This window comes from Belonocnema kinseyi, chromosome 9 (assembly GCF_010883055.1).
Source record: "Belonocnema kinseyi isolate 2016_QV_RU_SX_M_011 chromosome 9, B_treatae_v1, whole genome shotgun sequence".
NCBI lineage: Eukaryota > Metazoa > Arthropoda > Insecta > Hymenoptera > Cynipidae > Belonocnema > Belonocnema kinseyi.
Genome location: NC_046665.1, coordinates 106757143 through 106778044, shown reverse-complemented (window position 1 = coordinate 106778044; position 20902 = coordinate 106757143). Strand labels below are relative to the sequence as shown.

The following is a 20902-nucleotide window of genomic DNA, read 5'->3' as shown; positions in this document are numbered from 1 at the left end:
TTCATATGTTTTGATAGAAATGAAACTAAATCTTTTTTTCTACTAAAAATCCTTTTTGGGTTGAAATTATATTATTTTTTGAGATTCAAAATTTAATATTAAAAACCTTTTTTGGTTGGAATTTGTTGTAATTCGTCTTTTTTTTTTTAATTTATCGTTTATCAACTAAAAATGCTGTTTGGTTGATATTACATTTTTTTAGTTCATTTTAGTTGAAAATTCGTTGCTTCTTTTTTAGTTCGTATTTCATTTTCAACGTTCAACAATTTGGATGAAATTTTTGTCTTCCTTGACTGACAAATCATTGTTGAAAATTCATCTTTTGGTTGGAAAATTCATCATTTATGTTTAAGATTCATTTCTGTTTGAAAATTTGACTATTTTGTTGCAAATTCTTTTGATTTTTAATCAATTTTTTTACTGAAAATTTAACTTTTGCGTTTTTAGTTGAAATTGCTCTTTTTTAATGATGAAAATTCTACTATTAATTTGAAAATTAAAGTATTTTGTTATAATTTCTCTTTTTTAGTAGAAAATTAATTTCCTTGTTCAAAAATGTGTCTTTCTAGTTCGGAAAATTTATGGTTTTATTAAAAAATTATCTCTGGTTGATTAATAATTCTTTTAATGAAAATTTAAAATTTTCATTTTTAATTGAACAATTAAATTGTTTAGGTTGAATATTCATATTTTGGTTGGAAAATTTATCATTTTTGTTTTAAGATTCATTTCCGTTTGAAAATTTGACTATTTTGTTGAAAGTACGTTTGATTTTTAATTAATTTTTTGGCTGAAAATTTAACTTTTGCATTTTTGGCTGAAATCGATTTTTTTTAAGGTTGAAAATTCGACTATTTATTTGAAAATTAAATTATTTGATTAAAAATTTGTCTTTTTGGTTGGGAAAATTTATGATTTTAGGAAAAAATTATCTCTTGTTGAAAATTCGTTTTTTATTGATAATTTTTGAATGAAAATTAAAACTTTTCATTTTTAGTTGAAAATTGATATTATTTAGGTTGAAAATTATTTTATTTTTTTTAATTCATGTATTTTATTGAAAATTTTTATTTTTCAGTGGAATATTAATCTCCTTGGTTCCAAATTCATCTTTTTGGTTGGGAAAATTCATAGTTTTAGACAAAATTCATTTCTGACTGATAATTTGACTATTTCATTGAAAATTATTTTTTTTTCTTATTCAAAATTTAAATTATATATTTTTGGTTAAAAATGATAATTTATAGTTTGAACCTTTTTAGTGAAAAATTTTCCTTTTCTATTTTTCATGAAAAATTATATTTTTTAGTTTGAAAATTGAATTTTTTGTTTGAAAATTCGTCTTTTTTATTTAAAAATTTATCACTTTAGTTAAAATTTATCTCTGGTTGAAAATTTGACTACTTTATTGAAAATTATATTTCATTTACTTCTTTCTTTTTTTTACAGAAAGTTTAACTTTTCTATTTCTGATTATAAATTACAATTTTAGCTTGAAAATTCGTCCTTTTTAGTGAAAAATGTATTATTTTAGTTCAAATTCATCTCCGGTTGAAAATTTGACTATTATATTGAAAATTATTTTTTATATAATTTTTTTTACAAAAAATTTAAGTTTTCTATTTTTGGTTAAAAATTATATTTTCTAGTTTGAAAATTCATGTATTATCTGAAAAATTTGAATTTTTTTATTGGAAAATTCGTCTCATTGGTTCTAAAATTTGTCGACTTTGATAGAAATTCCATCTTTTTTTGTTAAATATGCAACATTTAAATTTGTTGTTGAGAATTTATCTTGATAAAATGAAAATTATTATTTGGTTAAAATTTCAATTATTAGGTTAAAATTTCGACTATTTTGTTGAAAATTTAATTCTTTTATTAAAAACTAAACACTGGTAAAAAATATATTTTTTTAAATTCAACTTTTGTTTTTAAAAACAACTGTTGTGGTTGAAGTTTATTCTTTTTTGTATAAAAATTCGACCATATGGTGGAAAATTAATCATCTTTGTTAAAAATGGAGCCTTTTATTTAAAAATTTATCTATTTTTTGTAGAAATTTAATATTTTGTTGTTAAATATCCAACTACCTATTACGTTTTTTTGTTGAAAATTATAATTACTTTCTTGGAAACTCAACTATGGTTAAAAATAAATTTCGTTATTTTTGAAAATTCAACAATCTGATTAAAAATGGATTTTTTTTTAAAAAGTCATCATTTTTTGGTTGAAATAAATTATTAAATTTTTTATTTAATTCTGAAATTGTTTATTTGCGCTTATAAAAGATTTTATGTTAAAAATATTACAAGATTAAAATGATGGTCTTTGAAAGCTAATGGTCAGGGAAAATCAAAAATTGGTCACGGAAAAGTCAGGAAATATTAAAAATTAAATTTTTCGGCTACCCTGTAAAACGGTCTTTTCTTTTAAGAATCATCCAATAAAAAAAATTATCAACTTTAAAAAAAATCCAAGTTTCACATTAAAATCCGCACTTGTAAACCTCGAAATTCGTAAATTGATAAAATATTAATTAGAACATTTACAAAACTCGAAAGTATTTGAAACCTTCGGATATAAAAGCGTCCAACTTTCTCAATTCAAAACATGCGCTTTGGAGACTTTCGATCTGGAATCAAGTTGAGCGTTAAAAAAAAAGAAAATGTCAAAAATCTTAATTTAAAAAAGCAAAATTTGTAATATTCTAAATGATGAAACTTTAAAAAATGTTTGAAAAAAAAAAATAAAAAATGTCTTGCCTTCTCTCCCTTTAATCCACAAAACATCAACAGGAGGTACTAAAGATTCAGCTTCCGGATCTTCCAAGGTTCTCATCAAACTTCTCACCTTTTCGTCATCAACTTCAGGTGGAAATGGCCTAATTAATACACACATTGGAACCTCGTAGACTTCTGCGTCTTCACTTGAGTGAATACTCGTGATATTTTCATTCATGGTCGGATCTAAAAAAAAATTCTAGTTATTAAAAATCCTTGAAGAAATAAAATACCAATTTTATGAATGACTTCGAAACTTATTGTAGCAACAAAATGGTGGAAAAAATATGTCTCTGTTTAACTTGATTGCAAAATAAAGTTTTCATTTGTTTTTTTTTTTATTTCGGAAAAGGCGAATTTCAAGCAAATTTCACTTACTGGATAATCTGCTTGGAGTTGGCAGACGCAATCCTTTCAATGCTAAGCGCAATATCATTACTGACGTGTTATACTCGCTGAATATTATGACTGCAATGCTCTTGCAGCGTGAATCACTTTTACTTTATCCCTACTTTTTCACTCAGTTAAGATAACAATCTACGCAGTTTAATCTAAAAGTATGTAGGTTCACTAGAATCTGCAAGATCATTTTACGATCTAAACACCAAAACATTTTTTCCGATTTCCATTAGATATTAAAAAAAAGTTACAAAAGAATGTCAATAAGTTGCTCAAAAAATGTATTTTTATTAAACAGGGTGGGCGTTTTAATTATAGAAAAAATTCCCGGTTCGTAAACATTTTTCACGGTCAATGACATTTGAAAAATCGAACTCTAAAGCTAAAGATGTGTCCATTTGATGTAATAACAATTTAAAAAGTTCAAAAGTTTTTTAATTTAAAAATGTTGTATTAAAAAAGCTACTAATACTTTTCAATTGAACAGTTTTTAATTAAATGCAGTTAAACTGTCAAATTAAAAATGTTTAACTTTTATAAATTGTTATCTTCAATTCTCTAAATTGAAGAATCAATCAATACATTTGAATTTTTTAAATTATATCATTTTAAGTGATTTTAAGCCAGAAACATTTTTTACAAATTTTTAGAATCCAAGTTCGATTTTTTTCATTTTTTGAAACTTTTATTTCAATCATGTCATTTAGTTGTCAATGCGTTTAACAATAAAAAATAAAATTTTCAATTTTATTTTTTTATTTTTAATTGTACATTATTTTTAATTTAAGGAATTTCAAAATGCATTCTTGAAGAATTAAACAATTGAAAATTAAAAGCATTCGAAGTTGAAAATGTTGGATAAAAATATTTTCATTTTTCAACTGTAAATATAAATAATTAAATTATTTTTTAAATGGATCTTTACTTTAAGTATTAAAAAGTGAACAACAATTTATTTGACAAAACAATGATAAATCCGTTCAAAATTGGAGAATTTCCAGAATAAAACTTTATCAATTTTTAACCAATTCAATTTGAAACTTTTTAATTCAGAAAAATAATAGCTATTTAATAATTAGCAATATTTTACTGTTCATTTAAGTGAGTAAATTTAAAGAAATATTTTAAAGTAAACAATTTGAAACTGAATTGTTTGACATAGAAAGCCTTGAACCTTTAAAATTTCGAAGAGCTTTTGAACTTTAAATGTTACAATTTTAATTCTTCTATTTGAAACATTTGTATTTTATAAGTGAAACTGTTCAATTTTGAGGAATAAATAACAATTGAACACTTATTATTTGTATCACATATGTAAATTATTTTTATTTTGAATAATTACTTTAAAAGCATATTTAAAAAGATTTTAAAAGGTTTCCCAAATTGTCCAAAGAGAATCTAGAATATTTTATAAAAATGTTTTTGAAATTGTGGGAAAAATTCGATAAATATCTTTTAAAGTGAATAGAATTTTTTCTCACCATTTTTATAAAATCCTGCAAATTTTAGAAGATTGACCTAAAATCTTCCAGATTCTTTTTTTAAAAATATGGAAACCTTTTAAAATCTTTTAAAATATTCTCTTAAAAGAATTTTTCAACATGAAAAATCATTTTTTATTTTCCTAGGATTCTTAAGAAAATGTTTTTATTTATGAGTGAAACTATTCAATTTTGAGGAATAAATAAAAATTGAACACTTATTATTTGTATAAAATATGTAAGTTTTTTTTATTTTTCATTTTGAATAATTAGTTTAAAATCATATTTAAAAAGATTTTAAAAGTCTTCCCAAATTGTCCAAAGAGAATCTAGAATATTTTATAAAAATGTTTTTAAAATTTTGGGAAAAATTCGATAAATATCTTTTAAAAGTAATAGCATTTTTCTTATCGTTTTTATAAAATCCTGCAAATTTTAAAAGATTTACCTAAAATCTTCCAGATTCTTTTTTTAAAATTTTGGAAACCTTTTAAAATATTATCTTAAAACAATTTTTCAACATGAAAAATCATTTTTTATTTTCCTAGGAATCTTGACAAAATGTTTTTAATTATAAGTGAAACTTTTCAATTTTGAGGAATAAATAACAATTGAACACTTATTATTTGAATGAAAGATGTAAGTTATTTTTATTTTTCATTTTGAATAATTAGTTTAAAAGCATATTCAAAAAGATTTTAGAAGGTTTCCCAAATTGTCCAAAGAGAATCTAGAAGATTTTATAAAAATGTTTTTAAAATTGTGGAAAATTTGATAAATATCTTTTAAAGTGAATAGAATTTTTTCTTACTATTTTTATAAAATCCTGCAAATTTTAAAAGATTTACCTAAAATCTTCCAGATTCTTTTTTAAAAAATTTGGAAAATTTGGAGAGTTAAAAAATTTAATATTTCAATTCTTAATGTTTCTAGCTTCAAATTGATTTAATTAATAGAATGTTGAACATTTTTAAATACATTGATTGATTGTTCAATTTAGAACAGTGAAAATGGTAACGTTTATATCTATTTTTAGTACTGAATTTCAATCTTTGAACTTATATTATTTATGAAAATTGAATAAATTTTATTTTGCTGTTTATCTGCATTTCATTCAAGATTGTTCAATTGAAAAGTGTTAGTATCTAACACATAATTATTGAGTTAATTATTGAACATTTGAATATACAATTTTTTAATTTAAAAATTTGTAAGATTCAATTCTAAAAGTTAAATCTTAAGAATTCCACGTTGAATGCTTTAATTTGTTTTTTATTTTTTATTACATCAAATGGAACAATTTTTAGCTTTGAGTGCAATTTTTTAAATTTAATTGACCCAAGAAATGACCTGAAGTTTTTTATTCGATTAAAAAGGCCACCCTGCAAATTAAAAGTTAAATTGTTTTCCTTTTAAATTGTTTGAAAATGTTTCAAAATTTTATTTCAAAATCTTGAAACATCTACATGTTGTTTTACATTTTGCAAATTTTTAATTATTTTAACAATTTTTCAGAACTTCTAAACATCTTTCTGGACGATCCTAATTTGTGCTACAATTTTCGAAACGAATACTATCACTAAATTAAACTAAAAGACGAAAAATAAAATTGCCAGCAATTTATAATATTACCAAATTTTTAAATTCCCGACATAAAATCACCGAATTATTTAACATTCGAATTTTAAAATCACAAATTATATAATTCCTGACATTAAGCAATTAAAAATTCGAATTTTCGTCAATATTATTCATTTATTAAGAATATCATTATCAAATATTATAATAACAGAATTTTTTTATCGTTTAAAGTTTAAAAACATATTGTGTGAATTTAAAATAACAATGATTGTATAAAAATTTCATAAAAAATTAAGTTTTATAAACATATGCGCACAAAAAACAACATTTTCCACAAAAAACCTTGCAGGATTTAATTTAACCCTTAATTATCTTGAAATTTCTTTGTAGCTTTTTTTTAAATTAAAAATTCGTTTTCCGAGAACGTTTTTTGAAATTTTTAAAAATACTATGCAAATTTAACAAAATTTTTCAGCTAGAAATTTGTTGTTTTTTCCAATTATTGTTATTTTAAATTCAAGCAATAATTTGTTTAAACTTTAAATAATAAAAACAATTTTTGATAAAATATTTGATTATTGTATTTTTAATAAATAAATAATATTGATTAATAAGCAATTATTTTAATTGTTTAAATTCGGGAATTTTATAATTCGGGATTTTTCTTGATCGGATATTTTCTCGCGGGAATTTAAAAATTCGGTAATATCATAAATTGTTCGGGAATTTTATTAATCGAGATTTTTATATCTCTGCGGGAATATTTCTCGGGATTTTAACGTAGTCTCTAATTTTTTTAATCCTGCCTAATTAAAAAAGATCCCTCAAACCTTCCACATTAATTTTTGAGAATTTTGTAAATCTTTATAAATCTTTTCAGACATTCTCCTATAGTTAAGTTTTCAAAATAAAAAATGATTTTCCATTTTCCAAGAAAATTCTTCTGACGCCTTTCAAAATTGTTAAAAATCTGCTAAATTTTTTTTTCGAAATCTGCCAAAATCTAGACTTGGTTTTAAATTTGACCGTGGACTATTTGTACCGAAGTTTTGGTACGGATAGCCGGATTTTATCGGTACAAGTAGAAACTTCGTCGAAATTATGTGAAATAATTTCAAATTTTAAATTAATTTTTATTTGTTTCAAAACTTCTAAATATTTCTTAAAGTTACGCGAATTTTTTCTAAGAATAATAGATGTTCAGGTGTTACTGAGGCATAAAAATTCATCAATTTGACTTACAAATTAATTTTTTTTATATAGAACAATTAAAATTGTAACGTTTGAAGTTTAGTTTTAAGTGTTTAATTTATAATTACTGATTTAAAATGAACAGTCAGACATATTTTTTAATTAAGTAATTGTTCTTTTCATTAATTAAGAAATTTCAAATTAAATAGTTTAAAAATGAAATATTTTAGACTGAAATAATATTTGAAATTTAAGAAAATTGTTTAATTATAAATATGTTATTTTGAAGTTATTTTAAAATTAAAAATAGTAGTTATAAAATTTCAAACTGGCGTTTACATTTGTTTAACTAATAACACTTTCCAATCGAAAAAGTTCAATTTTTAATTTTAAAATCTGCAAATCCTAAAATTATGAACTTCTTCCGAATCATCTTGTAAAATCAATTATTATCATTAATTAATTTATATTAAGATTTGATCAACTAAAAATGTTTTTTCTCCAAAATCTTATATTTCAGACTCTTCAACTTTTTAATTGATTAAGTCTTTAAATCTACATTTATATATAAAATGGAAAATTTTTAAGTGAAATATTTTCGAATTGCCTATTCTAAACTGAATAATATCTTAATTTAAAAAGATAACAATCAAACTAATTGTTTTAAAAAACGGTTGAAATCAAAGTTGAACAGATTTTTTTTCAAAAATTTATAAAATTCCATAGTCGAAACAAAATAAATTCACTCTTCCATCGTTTTCAGTTGAACACCAGAACGGCCACTGAACCGGGAAAAATGGAAATGACAATAAATTTATGTTTTGACTGGGAATTCAATTTAAAATAAGTTCAATTTTAATTATTTATAAATGCTTATTTGATTTTTAACTCTTTAAATTACGAAATCATTCAGTTTACAATGCGTAAATCTAAAATCTTTAAATTATTTAAAATTTGTCCATTTTATGTCTTAATTATTTTAAAAATTTAATTTTTTTATTATTAACAATGGAATAATAATTGAATTACAAGACGATTCTGAATCTGTTAACCTTGAAACAATGAACAGATTCATAATTAAAGGCTTTTATTTAATTTAAATTTTTAATTACGTTCAAATATTTGAAATTTTTTAGCCTAAAAAATAAGTTACTGTTTACTTGAAATAAGTAATAATAAAAAAAATATTTTAAAAAATCGAAACTGAAATGTTTGAAATTGGAATCACTGAAATTTCAGTGTGCTAAATTTAAATTGTAAGCGTTAAAAATTTTTTTGTTCAACTTTAGGTATTTATAATTTATAAGTCAAGTAATCAATAAGACAATAAGATCAAATAAGTTTAAAAGATATTTTGATAATTTACAATTGGAAAAGATTAAAAATATATAAAAAAAAAATGGAGACTGGAAAATTCCGAACAAAAAATTTTAACATTCTTAAGAATGTTAACAGGTTTCAATGGAATAAAAAAATTTTCTCAAGATTGATGGAAAAATTTGAAATGATCTTTTAGTTTAAAAAATAAATTTAAGAAAATATTCACGAACATTTCTAAAAATTTTAAAAGATTATCAAAAAAGAATCTAGAATATTATGAGGCAATTTTTAAAATTTTACAGGATTAAAAAAATGGTAAAAGTTCGAATAGTTTTCAAACATTTAAAAGTTCTGGAAAATTTAACCAATTTTCGATTCCGATTTTCATGGATTTTTAAAGGTTTCAAGATAATGAAAAAATTTTCTTATGAATTCTGGGAAAATTTGAAATGATTTTTTATTCTAAATAACATTGTTAAAGAATTTTTGGAAATATTAAAAAATACTAAAAATATTTGAGAGTTCTAAAAAAATTTCAAAAATACTTTGAAACTGAAAGAGATTTTCAAAAACGTAAATGATTTATTATTTTTAACGATTTGAAATAAAATTTCCACTTAAAGTTTGTGAGCTTTAGTTTTCAGTTTATCATTTCTCAAATAACAAAATTTTAATAAAATGAAAATTTATTTAAAAACTTTTTTTTAAACTTCCGAAAGCAGAAAATAAGCGGGAATTGGTTTTCTCGATTAAAATAGCCATCCTGAAATATCATTTAATAAAAAAAAATTATTCGTAATACATCTGAATACAAAATCTCGTCCACTTTTCACGTGGCATTGACTCGCTGCTCTTGTAAAAATTGAGAAACGTCCTTTGCCAATTTTTTGTAAATTTCTGATGATCTAGAATTCGGTTTCAAGACTAGAATTGGTTTTCCGCTATCACATCCCACAGCGATGTCGTCATTGATTGGAATTTTGCACAAGATGTTTATGCCTATGGTTTTACAAATTTATCAGAAGAAATTCATCGAAATATTTGAATTGAAGTGATTCTTTTTATAAAACAAGAAAAAAGATTTTCGAATCTGAAGATACGCACGTTAGTTTAAAAAATTAATATTAAAAAATTTTTCAACTAAAATTACGATTTTTAACCAAATATTTCAATTTTTCAAAAAAATGATGACTTTTCAAAACAGAAGAATAATTTTTTACCCAAAAAGATCAATTTTCAACAAAATACATGAATATTAAAAAAAAACATTTTAATTTTCCAACCGAAATTATGCATTTTCAACAAAAAAGTTAATTTTCTACCAAATAGTTAATTTTGCAAATAAATAGTTAAAATTTTTAACAAAATGTTTGAATTTTCTACTTAAATATTTGAATACTCAACCAAATATTTTAATCTGTATTTACAAAAGATAAGTTTTTAACAAAAATGCAAGATACATTATTAGTTTAAAAATTACTTTTCAACAGCAAAAAAAAATTCTGTATTAGTTATAAATAACAAAAAAAAGACAAATTTTCAATAAAATACATGAATTTTTCACAAAGTTTTAAACCTAAAATGAAATTTACAATGTCAGTTAAAAAAAATTAATTTTAAAAAACTGAATTTTCTAGCGGCGTAGCCAGGGGGAGGGCTTGGGGCTGAACCTCCCCCCCTCAAACTAAGAGTTTTTATTATTCAATTATCCTTTTCCCCATCTTTGCCTAAACATAAACCCGAAACTCTATCCGAAAAAAATTGAACCAAAATAGAATTTTTTAAAACCAAAAAGCCAAAAAGGTGAATTTTCAACAAAAAACTTAATTTTCTACCAAATAATTAATTTTGCAAATAAATAGTTAAAATTTTTTTAAAATGTTTGAATTTTCTACTAAAATATTTTAATTCTTAACCAAATATTTTTATTTTCAATTTAAATAAATCATTTTTCTACCAAAAATGAAATAGTTACCCTTTCAGTCTAAAAAATTAATTTAAAAAAAAAACAGAAGAATTGTGACCTATAAATTGAACCAAAAAAGAACGTTTAACAAAATAGTTGAATCCACAGCCAAAAAGGTAAATATTCAAAAAATAATATTAAATTTCGACCGAAAAAGATGAATTTTTAACAAAATATATGAATTTACTATTAAAATATTTGAATTTTCAGCCAAATATTATAATTTTCAATTAATAAAGATAAGTTTTTAACGATAAATTCAATCGTTACATTTTTAGTTAAAAAATTTAATTTAAAAAAATAATAATAATTCTAAGTAAAATGAACCAGAAAAAGACGAATCTTCAACAAAATACATCAATTTTTCACAACAAAGTTAAATTTTCCACCAGATACAATGAATTTTCAACAACAAATTTTTTTCTATTAAGTAGATAATTTTTCAAATAAATATTTTAATTATCTACTAAAATAGTTGAATTTTTAACTAAGAAATATAATTTTTAAACTAAAAAAATAAGTTTCAGCAAAAAATTTAATAGTTACATTTTCAGTTCAAAAACTTAATTCTTAACAAAAAAAAAAAAAACAATTTTTTACAAATCAGTTCATTTTTCAAATAAATGGTATAGTTTTTAACACAATAGTTTCATTTTATTTGAAAATAGTTGACTTCTTAATTACGAAAGATAAGTTTTCAGCCAAACAAGGCAAATTTTCATCCAAAAATGAAATAGTTAAATTTTCAGTTGAAAGAATTAATTTTCGACAAAAAAAAAATGAATTGCCTTCAGTTAAATTGAAACAAAAAAAAAGATTTTTTAACAAAATATATGATATTTCCACAAAACAGTTGAATTGTTTACATGAGACTGCATTTTTAACAAAAAAAGGTATTTTTCTGCCAAGTAGTTAATATTTCAAATAAGTAGTATAATTTTTAACCAACTAATTAAATTTTCTACTAAAACAGTTGAACTTTTAACTATGAAAGATAAGTTTTAAACTAAAATAGATAAATATTGAACAAAAAATAGAATAGTTACATTTTCAATTAAAAATATTAATTTTTAACAAGTATGTAGTCTATTCAAAAAATTAACTTTAATAACAACAAAATCTTTACCAAGTAGCTAATTTTTCAAATAAATAGCTTAGTTTTCAGCGAAATACTTAGATTTTTAACCAGAGATGAACTTTTAAGCAGAAAGGTTAAATTTTTTCCAAAAAATCATCAATTTTTTAACAGAATACATGAATTTTAAACTAAAAAAACAGAAATTTGTAACCAAATAGTTGCATTTTTAACTAAAATGATCATTTTCCACCCAAAAATGTAATAGTTCAATTTTAAGTTTAAAAGCGTTGATTTTCCACCATAAAGAAAAAAAACCACAAGAAAAATAAATTCTCAATCAAAGAGATGAATCTTCGATAAAAAATAATACATTTTTAACAAAATAGTTCAACTTTCAAAACAGTTGTTGAATTTTTCACACAAAAATATGAGTTTTCAACAAAATAATTAAATTTTAAACTAAAGAGTAGAATTTAAAAAAAATTGGTAAATATAAAATCGAAATAATTGTATCTTACTTATTTTACATTTTTTCTATACTAATCCGACATACGGTATGCCAATTACAAAATACAGTAAGTAAATTAACCCTCAAAGTGCATACATGGTAAAAATCACGGTAAAGTGCTCGTGGGTATTTGTGACCCCAGCGTATTTAATCATGTATTGTTTAACCCCTATTTAAAATTTTGTCACAATAAAATGATCCGATATAGCTTGAGGTATCTTTTATAAGATAGAGTTGATTCTATATCCATTTATTTATTTTAAGTTTGTTAAAAAAATTATTTTAAAAAAAGTGAAAAATAGGGTTTTTACTTCAAAATTAATAACTCGCGCAATTTTAATTATTTTAACCTGATCATTTATGACTATACTTTTGAAATAGTGTAATTTCATTTTTAAAAATATTGCAACATGGGTGCTTTCAAAAACGATGAATCAGATTTTTTGATTTTAAATCGATTTATTATTATAAAAATTGAGGAACTTTGACATGCAATAGTATAAAAATACAAGAAATTGAAAAAGGGACATATTTATAACTGTAATTTAACCATTATATTTTATTCAACACATCCAAAGTCTGTTCTCGCATGACGCGCTACCGTAAGCTATAAGCCATCTACAAAGAAAAAAAGTATGAAATAATCGAAAAAAAATTATTATTTCACTTCATATGATATACTTACGTTAGAAAGTAAACAAAAATCAATGAAATTAAAAAAAAAATTGGCTCTAAAATTACTTTTTCACTAAGTCCACACTGGGTGTTAGAAACCCCACGACTTTTTACCTCCACTTTCGGCAGCTGCTGCTAGTAGACTGACGCTTGACCCAGTTTGAAAATTGCTTGGGGTCTATGACACCCACAATGCACATTAAGGGTTAAAAAAGTTACTTATTATAGAAAAATGTGAAATAGGTAAGAAAATAAATTTAAAAAATGTAATAACCGATTTTTTAAAATTTGTTGACTAAAAAGGTACAACTGCGTGTTCAGATTCTAAAATTATTTTTTTAATCACCCTAATACAAGTATACTTAAAATCCTGAATACTAAAATAGTTTAAAAAATTATCTACCCATTTCCCAAGCGAGATTTAGAGATCCATCTCTGAATAGAGAAGCTTCATGATTGCATTTTGGACAAATAACACTGCTCATGTTTTCAACAATTCCAACAAGAGGGACATTTAATTTTTTGTACATAAGGGCCCCTCTTCTTGTGACATCAAGAGCAGTTTTTTGCGGTGTCGTAACGAGTAAAACGCCATCTACAGGGATATTTTGAACCAGGGATAGATGAGTGTCTCCTGTTCCTGGGGGAGTGTCGACTATTAAATAATCTAAGGGGCCCCAGGCCACTTGTCGAATTAATTTATCCAAAGCACTCATCACCATAAGTCCTCTCCAAATCATAGCCGATTCTTTATTTACTAACAATCCCATCGACATACTACAAATCATAGATAAATATTTAAGAATTTTTATGATTTAATTATTGAATTTCATATTCTTAATTACAGATTTCACGGACCGAAATGCTATAAAAAAAGGGAAATAGGATAATTTTTCACGAAAATAGAGGAATAAATTATTTTATAAAATTTCTGAAGTCGAAAGATATTGCATTTTCAAGAAAATAATAGAATTTTCAACCAAGAAAAACGAATTTTCAACGAGAGTTGAGTTTTCCAGGTAAAATTTGGACAAAATTTGACTATAAAACCTGAAAAGATGAATTTTCAACAGAAAAGGTCATTTTCATCCAGGAAAGGTGAATTTTCAACTAAGTGGTCGAATTTTCAAACCAAAAAATTAAACTTCAACCAGAAACAGTTTCATTTTTAACTCAAAAGTGTTACTTTCTACCAAAAGATGAATTTTCACTCAGAAATGAGGAATTTCCAATCGAGAAAGAAGAAATTCCAACAAACCCACGATTTTTATTATTAAAAAAAAAAACAGTTGAATTTTAGAGAAAAAAAAACTTTCTGAGAGAATAGTTTCATTTTCTACAAAATAATTTAATTTTGAGCCAAATAGAATTTTCGACGAAACATATAACAATATATTCTTCAATTAAAAAGAATTATTTTTCATTCCAATAGGATAAATTTTCAACCAAAAAATATGACTCTTCTACCAATAGGTGAATTTTGAATGCAACAGGACGAATTTTCTGTTCAAACAGACGATTCTTAAAAAAACTTTTAAACTTTCAAATAAAAAAGATTACTTTTAAAGAAAAGATTTGATTTTACCACAAAATAGTTATATTTCTAACCAAATCATAGAATTTTTATACAAAAGAGATGAGTTTTCGACCAAAAATATTATAGCAGACCTTTCACTTAAAGAGAATTAACTTTTCCAAATAAGATGAATTTTCAATTTAAAAAAAAGACTCTCCTACCAAAAGGTGGAGTTTCAATCCAAAAGAGCCAATTTTCTTTCGAAAATGACGAATGTTTAATTAAGAAAAAAGTTTAATTCCCGACAAAAAATATCTTTTTAAGAAAATGGTTGAATTTATAAAAAAATTTATATTTTCAAACAAATATTAGAATTTCCAATCAAAAGAGATACATTTTCGACAAAAAATATAATAATAGCCTTTTCAATTAGAGAAAATTAACTTTTCTTTAAGTAAGATAAATTTTTAATAAAAAAAATACGACTTCTATAAAGATGTTAATTTTCAATCCCAAAGGACGAATTTTCTTCCAAGAAATGCTGAATGTTCAACAAAAAAGTTGAATTTTTTACCAAACAATATGACTTTTTAAGAAAATAGTTGAATTTACAAAAATATCATTATATTTTCAAACAAATAATAGAATTTTCAATTAAAAGAGATAAATTTTTAGACAAAAATATTATAGTAGACATTTCAATTAAATAAAATTAACTTTTGTTTAACTAAGATACATTTTCAAAAAACAAAAAAAATGACTTCTATAGAAAGGTGAATTTTCAATCCCAAAGGACGAATGTTCAACAAAAAAGTTGAATTTTTGACAAAACAATATGACTATTTCAGAACATAGTTGAATTTACAAAAAAAAAAAATTATATTTTCAACCGAGTAATTGAATTTTTAAACAAAAGAGATAAATTTTCTTTCTAAAAGGACGAATTTTCTGTGGGAAATGACGAATATTCAACAAAACAGTTGAATTTTCGACGAAACATATAATAGTAGAGCTTTCAATTAAAGAGAATTAACTCTTGTCCAAATAAGACGAATAGTAGAATAGTACAGTAGTAAAGTTTCAATTAAAAAGAATTAACTTTTGCCCAAATAAGATGAAATATCAATTTAAAAAAATATGACTTTCCTACTACAAGGTGAATTTTCAATCCAAAAGTGCCAATTTTCTTTCGAAAATGATAAATGTTCAACAAAAAAGTATAATTTTCGCCAAAAAATATCACTTTTTAAGAAAATAGTTAAATTTACTACAACGAATATATATTTTCAACAAATAATATAATTTTCAATCAAAAGAGATACTTTTTCGAAAAAAATTAATAATAGACTTTTCAATTATCTATAAAAATGTGAATCTTCAATCCGAAAGGACGAATTTTCTTTAAAAAATGATGAATGTTCAACAAAAAGGTTGAATTTTTGACCAGAAAATATGAATTTTTAAGAAAATAGTTCAATTTACCACAAAATAATTACATTTTTAACCAAGAAATAGAAATTTTAAACAAAAGAGATGAAGTTTTAACAAAAAATATAATAGTAGACTTTTCAATTAAAGAGAATTAACTTTTATCCAAATAAGATGAATTTTCAATAAAAAGATATGACTTGCCTACCAAAAGGTGAATTTTTAATCCAAAAGGTTAAATTTTCTTTCGAAAAATGACAAATGTTCAACAAAAAAGTTTAGTTTTTAAGGAAAAATATGACTTTTTAAGAAAATAGTTAAATTTACAAAAATATCATTATATTTTCAAACAAATAATAAAATTTTCAATAAAAAGGGATACATTTTCGACCGAAAATATTATAGTAGAAATTTCTATTAAATCTAATTAATTTTTGTTTAAATACGATAAATTTTCAATAAAAAAATATGACTTTTATGAAAAGGTGAATTTTTGACAACAAAAAATATGACTATTTAAGAACATAGTTGAATTTACCATAAAAAATTATATTTTTAACAGCGTAATAAAATTTTTAAACAAAAGAGATGAATTTTCAATCCAAAAGAACGAATTTTCATTGAAAAATGAAGAATATTCAACAAAACAGTTGAATTTTCGACCAAAAAGATGACTTTTTAATCAAACATTTGAATTTATCATAAAATAATTATATTTATAACCAATTAATAGATTTTTTTAAAATATCTACCAAAAATATAATAGTAGACCTTTCAATTAAAGAGAATTAACTTTTGTCTAAATAAGATAAATTTTCAATCAAAAAAACTACTTTTCTACAAAAGGTGGATTTTCAATCCAAAAGTGCCAATTTTCTTTAGAAAATGACAAATTTTCAACAAATAATTTTAATTATACACAAAAAATATGACTTTTTAAGAAAATAGTTAAATTTACAAAAACGAATGATATTTTCAAACAAATAATAGAATTTTCAATCAAAAGAGATCAAATTTAGTCCAAAATTCTAATAGCAGACTTTTCAATTTAAAAAATATTAACATTTGTTTAAATAAGATAGATTTTCATTTAAAAAAATAAGACTTTTCTGTAAAAAGGTGAATTTTCAATCCAAGAAATAGAATTTTTAAACAAAAGAGATGAAGTTTTAACCAAAAATATAATAGTAGACTTTTCATTTAAAGAGAATTAACTTTTGTCCAAATAAGATAAATTTTCAATTTAAAGGTTAAATTTTTTTTCGAAAATAACGAATGTTCAACTAAAAATTTTAATATCCGATAAAAAGATGAATTTTCAATTAAAGAAAATTAACTTTGGTATACATAAGATAAATTTTCAATAAAAAAATGACTTCAACAAAATAATAAAATTTTCATCAAAATATTTGAATTTTACCCCAAAAAGGTGAGTTCTGGTCCAAACATATAATAGTAGACTTTGCAATTAAAGAGAATGAACTTTAACAAAAATTATAATACAAAACCATTGAATTAAAATAATTAACTTTTTAACACCAAAGATGAATTTTCTACCAAAAAGATGACTTTTAAATAAAAAAGTTGAAGTTTCAACAAAGTAATAGAATTTTCATCCATATAGTTAAATTTTTCGTCCAAAAAGAAGAATTTTGGACCAAAAATAGAATAACTTTTTAAAAAATAATTAGCTTTTCAACTAAAAAAGTAATTAAATGTTCAAGCAAATAAACTGAAAATTTTTGAACCAAAAATATAATAGTAGACTTTTTAATTAAACAGAACTAACTTTCAACTGGAAAGATTCCTTCTCTATCAAAAAATTAATTTCCTAACAAAAGCTAAATTTCTAATCCAACAGGACGAATTTTCATATCCAAAATGACGAATGTTGAACAAAAAAGTTCAATTTTCGGCCAACAAAAATATGACTTTTTAAGAAAATAGTTGAATTTACCACAAAATAATTATATTTTCAAACAACTAATAGTGTTTTTATACAAAAGAGATGGATTGTTAACCAAAAATATAATAGTAAACTTTTCAATTAAAGAGAATTAACTTTTATCCATAGAATATCCAAAAATATGAATTTTATACCAAAAGATGAGTTTCCAATCCAAAAGGACGAATTTCCAATCCAGAAAGAAGAAATTTCAACAAAATCAAGTTTTTTTCAGTTTAACAAACCTACGACTTTTATTGTTCAACAAAACAGTTGAATTTTCGAGAAAAAAAACTTTCTGAGCGAATCGTTTCATTTTCAACAAAATAATTAAAGTTTTAGCCAAATATCATTTCTAAAAAAGCGACGAATTTTCGACCAAACATATAACAATATATTCTTCAATTAAAAAGAATTAACTTTCATTCGAATAAGATGAATTTTCAGCCAAACAATGTGACTTTTCTACCAAAAGGTGAATTTTCTGTTAAAAAAGATGATTGTTAAACAAAACAGTTGAACTTCCAACGAAAAAAGATTGCTTTTCAAGAAAATATTTGAATTTTAAAACAATTAATTAAATTTTCATTCAAATAGAAAGTTGCCAAAAGTGATGAATTTTGGACAACACATACAATAATAGACTTTTCAATTAAAGAGAATTAACTTTTATCCTTAGAAGAGGAATTTTCGAACAAAAAAGATGACTTTTCGAGAAAATGGTTAAATTTTGAAACAATAGAAATTTTAAACAAAAGAGATGAAGTTTTAACAAAAAATATAATAGTAGACTTTTCAATTAAAGAGAATTAACTTTTATCCAAATAAGATGAATTTTCAATAAAAAGATATGACTTGCCTACCAAAAGGTGAATTTTCAATCCAAAAGGACAAATTTTCTTTTGAAAATCACGAATATTCAACAAAGCAGTTGAGTTTTTTGCCAAAAAGATGACTCTTTAGCAAAATAATAAAATTTTTATCGAAATATTTGCATTTTCCACCAAACAGATGAATTCTGAACTGAACATATAATAATCGATTTTTCGGTTGAAGATAATTAACTTTTATGCGGAAAACATGACTTTTCGATCCAAAAGAACCAATTTTGTATTAAAAAAAAACGAATTTACAAAACAAAAAAAAACAGTTGAATTTAAACGAAAAGAAGATTAGTTACAAAAAAATTAGTAGCAATTTTTTTAAAATAGTTAAATTTTCCACCAAATAGTAGAATTTTTAACCAAAAGATATTCTGGACCAAAATATAATAGTAGACTTTCCAACCAAAAAAAATTTACCTTCAACCAAAAAAGACGATTTTTTAACATCTCACCAAATGACTTTTTAACAGAAGATTTGAATTTTCAACAAAATAATTAAATTTTCAAGCAAAAAGTGGATATTTAAGCAAATAGTAGATTTTTCAAACCAATAGTAGAATTTTTTTAGAAAAAAAGAGAATTCTGAACCAAATATATAATAGTAGACTTTTCAGTTAAAATAAATTAACTCTCAACCAAGAAAAAAAGGTGAAATTTCAATCAAAAAGGACAAAATTTTCTATCCAAAGAGAAAAATGTTACGCAAAACAGTTGAACTTTCGATCAAAAAAAGATGAGTTTTCAAGAAAATAGTTAAATTTCCAACCAAATAGTCAAAAAGATCAATAAATATTATAGTATACTTTTCAATTAAAAGAATCAACTTTCAAAAAAAATAGTTGAATCTTCCTATTGGATTGTATTAAATCAGTTCTCATTAACCCTTAAACGGCCAAAACGCGACTACCGGTACACTTTTTTTAAACAAAAAAAAAAACGTGATTTTTCGTGCCTATTTTTTTTTTGTGAACCATTTTCCAAAGCTTTTCGAGTCTGTAATTAACCTGGAATCTCACTAACCGGTGGAATAAATGTCTAAACTTTGAGAATCCATGGTTCAAAGATCGATTTTTCGTTTTAGTATTTTCAAAATGGCGTCTTAATGACAAAAATTTAATGAAAACATTCATGAATTTTTTTACAATAAACGATGCGCTTTTCGGAAAAATTATCAAGAATAAAAAGTTCTTGTAATCAGCCAAGGAATACGCCTAAGTTTTTTCGAAGCGTTTTGAGCAAAATTTTGGATGTTGCATATGAACAATTTTTGCAAAATTCAAAATTTTGCTCAAAACGCTCCGGAAAAATTCAGGCGTATTCCTCGGCTGATTACAAGAACTTTTTATTCTTGACAAATTTTCCGAAAAGCGCATAGTTTTTCAATAAAAAATTTTCATAATTCTAAGCTTCGTGTAAGAGTAAAATGATTCACGAATATCTATCGTCCGTCTGCCGCAAACAAAGTTTACGTTGCCCAACTATCATCAACGTGGAGGTCGACGAATATCGATAGTCTATTTTTTTTTAAGGGATTTTATATATTTTTTTACATTTTTTAATTTTTTTTTTATGGAGAATTTTTTTCATTTGAGATTTCAATCCGTTGAAATCATTTTGATCCTGCTGTTTCAGAATGTAATTTTGAGAAACAATGTAAGCAGCAATATATGTTGCAATCAATGCAAAATCTAGTAGTCCTCCGGCGACATTGTTCACTATTACATAATGCTCTTGTTCGTGATTCGTATCTGTGAGTTTCGAAATCACCTAGTTTTGATTGCGACAAATATTTCCTGCTGATTTCTTTACAGAAATCTTTCGTTTTCAATTTAGCTATATTATTCTTGTTGCAAATTTTCCAAATTACGGTAGCATTTGTAAGTGATGATTCTATTATTCGTGAATAAATTTTAAAATTCGGTCTGGCAAATTCCGATCCCGAATTCTTGTCATCTGATGAATCATCTCCATCAGAGCCAGAGCAATCTGGATTAGGTATGATGATACGTTCATCATTTTCATCGGAATCCCATTCCAATTCGGATTTTGTTGCAATTTTTGAGGCTTTACGCTTTGGCATTTTTTTTTCTGGGTGTACTCGAAAATTCCCAGGATGACAATGCGGTGAAGGTGTGGTTTGATGTCAG

At 23.4% G+C, this 20902-nt stretch overlaps 2 protein-coding genes across 3 annotated transcripts in view; both read right to left on the bottom strand.

The window, feature by feature from the left end:
- Nucleotides 1-20902, bottom strand: part of LOC117179316 (sulfiredoxin-1) — a 29233-nt gene that overhangs the window by 1763 nt on the left and 6568 nt on the right. Inside the window, exons 2-3 of the mRNA XM_033370975.1 lie at nt 3162-3380; nt 2766-2969 (exon numbers count right to left, since the gene is read on the bottom strand). Coding sequence (XP_033226866.1) covers nt 2766-2969; nt 3162-3219 — 262 coding nt within the window. The 5' untranslated portion in view covers nt 3220-3380. The remainder of the gene's footprint in view (nt 1-2765; nt 2970-3161; nt 3381-20902) is intronic.
- The window catches only part of LOC117179315 (iron-sulfur protein NUBPL), an 18040-nt gene continuing 6620 nt past the window's right edge, over nt 9483-20902 (bottom strand). The window contains exons 3-4 of one of the 2 annotated variants that reach the window (XM_033370973.1): nt 13386-13759; nt 9483-9754 (exon numbers count right to left, since the gene is read on the bottom strand). In XM_033370973.1, the coding sequence (XP_033226864.1) occupies nt 9585-9754; nt 13386-13759 (544 nt within the window). In that variant the 3' untranslated portion in view covers nt 9483-9584. The remainder of the gene's footprint in view (nt 9755-13385; nt 13760-20902) is intronic. The other variant, XM_033370974.1, reaches the window with a different exon arrangement.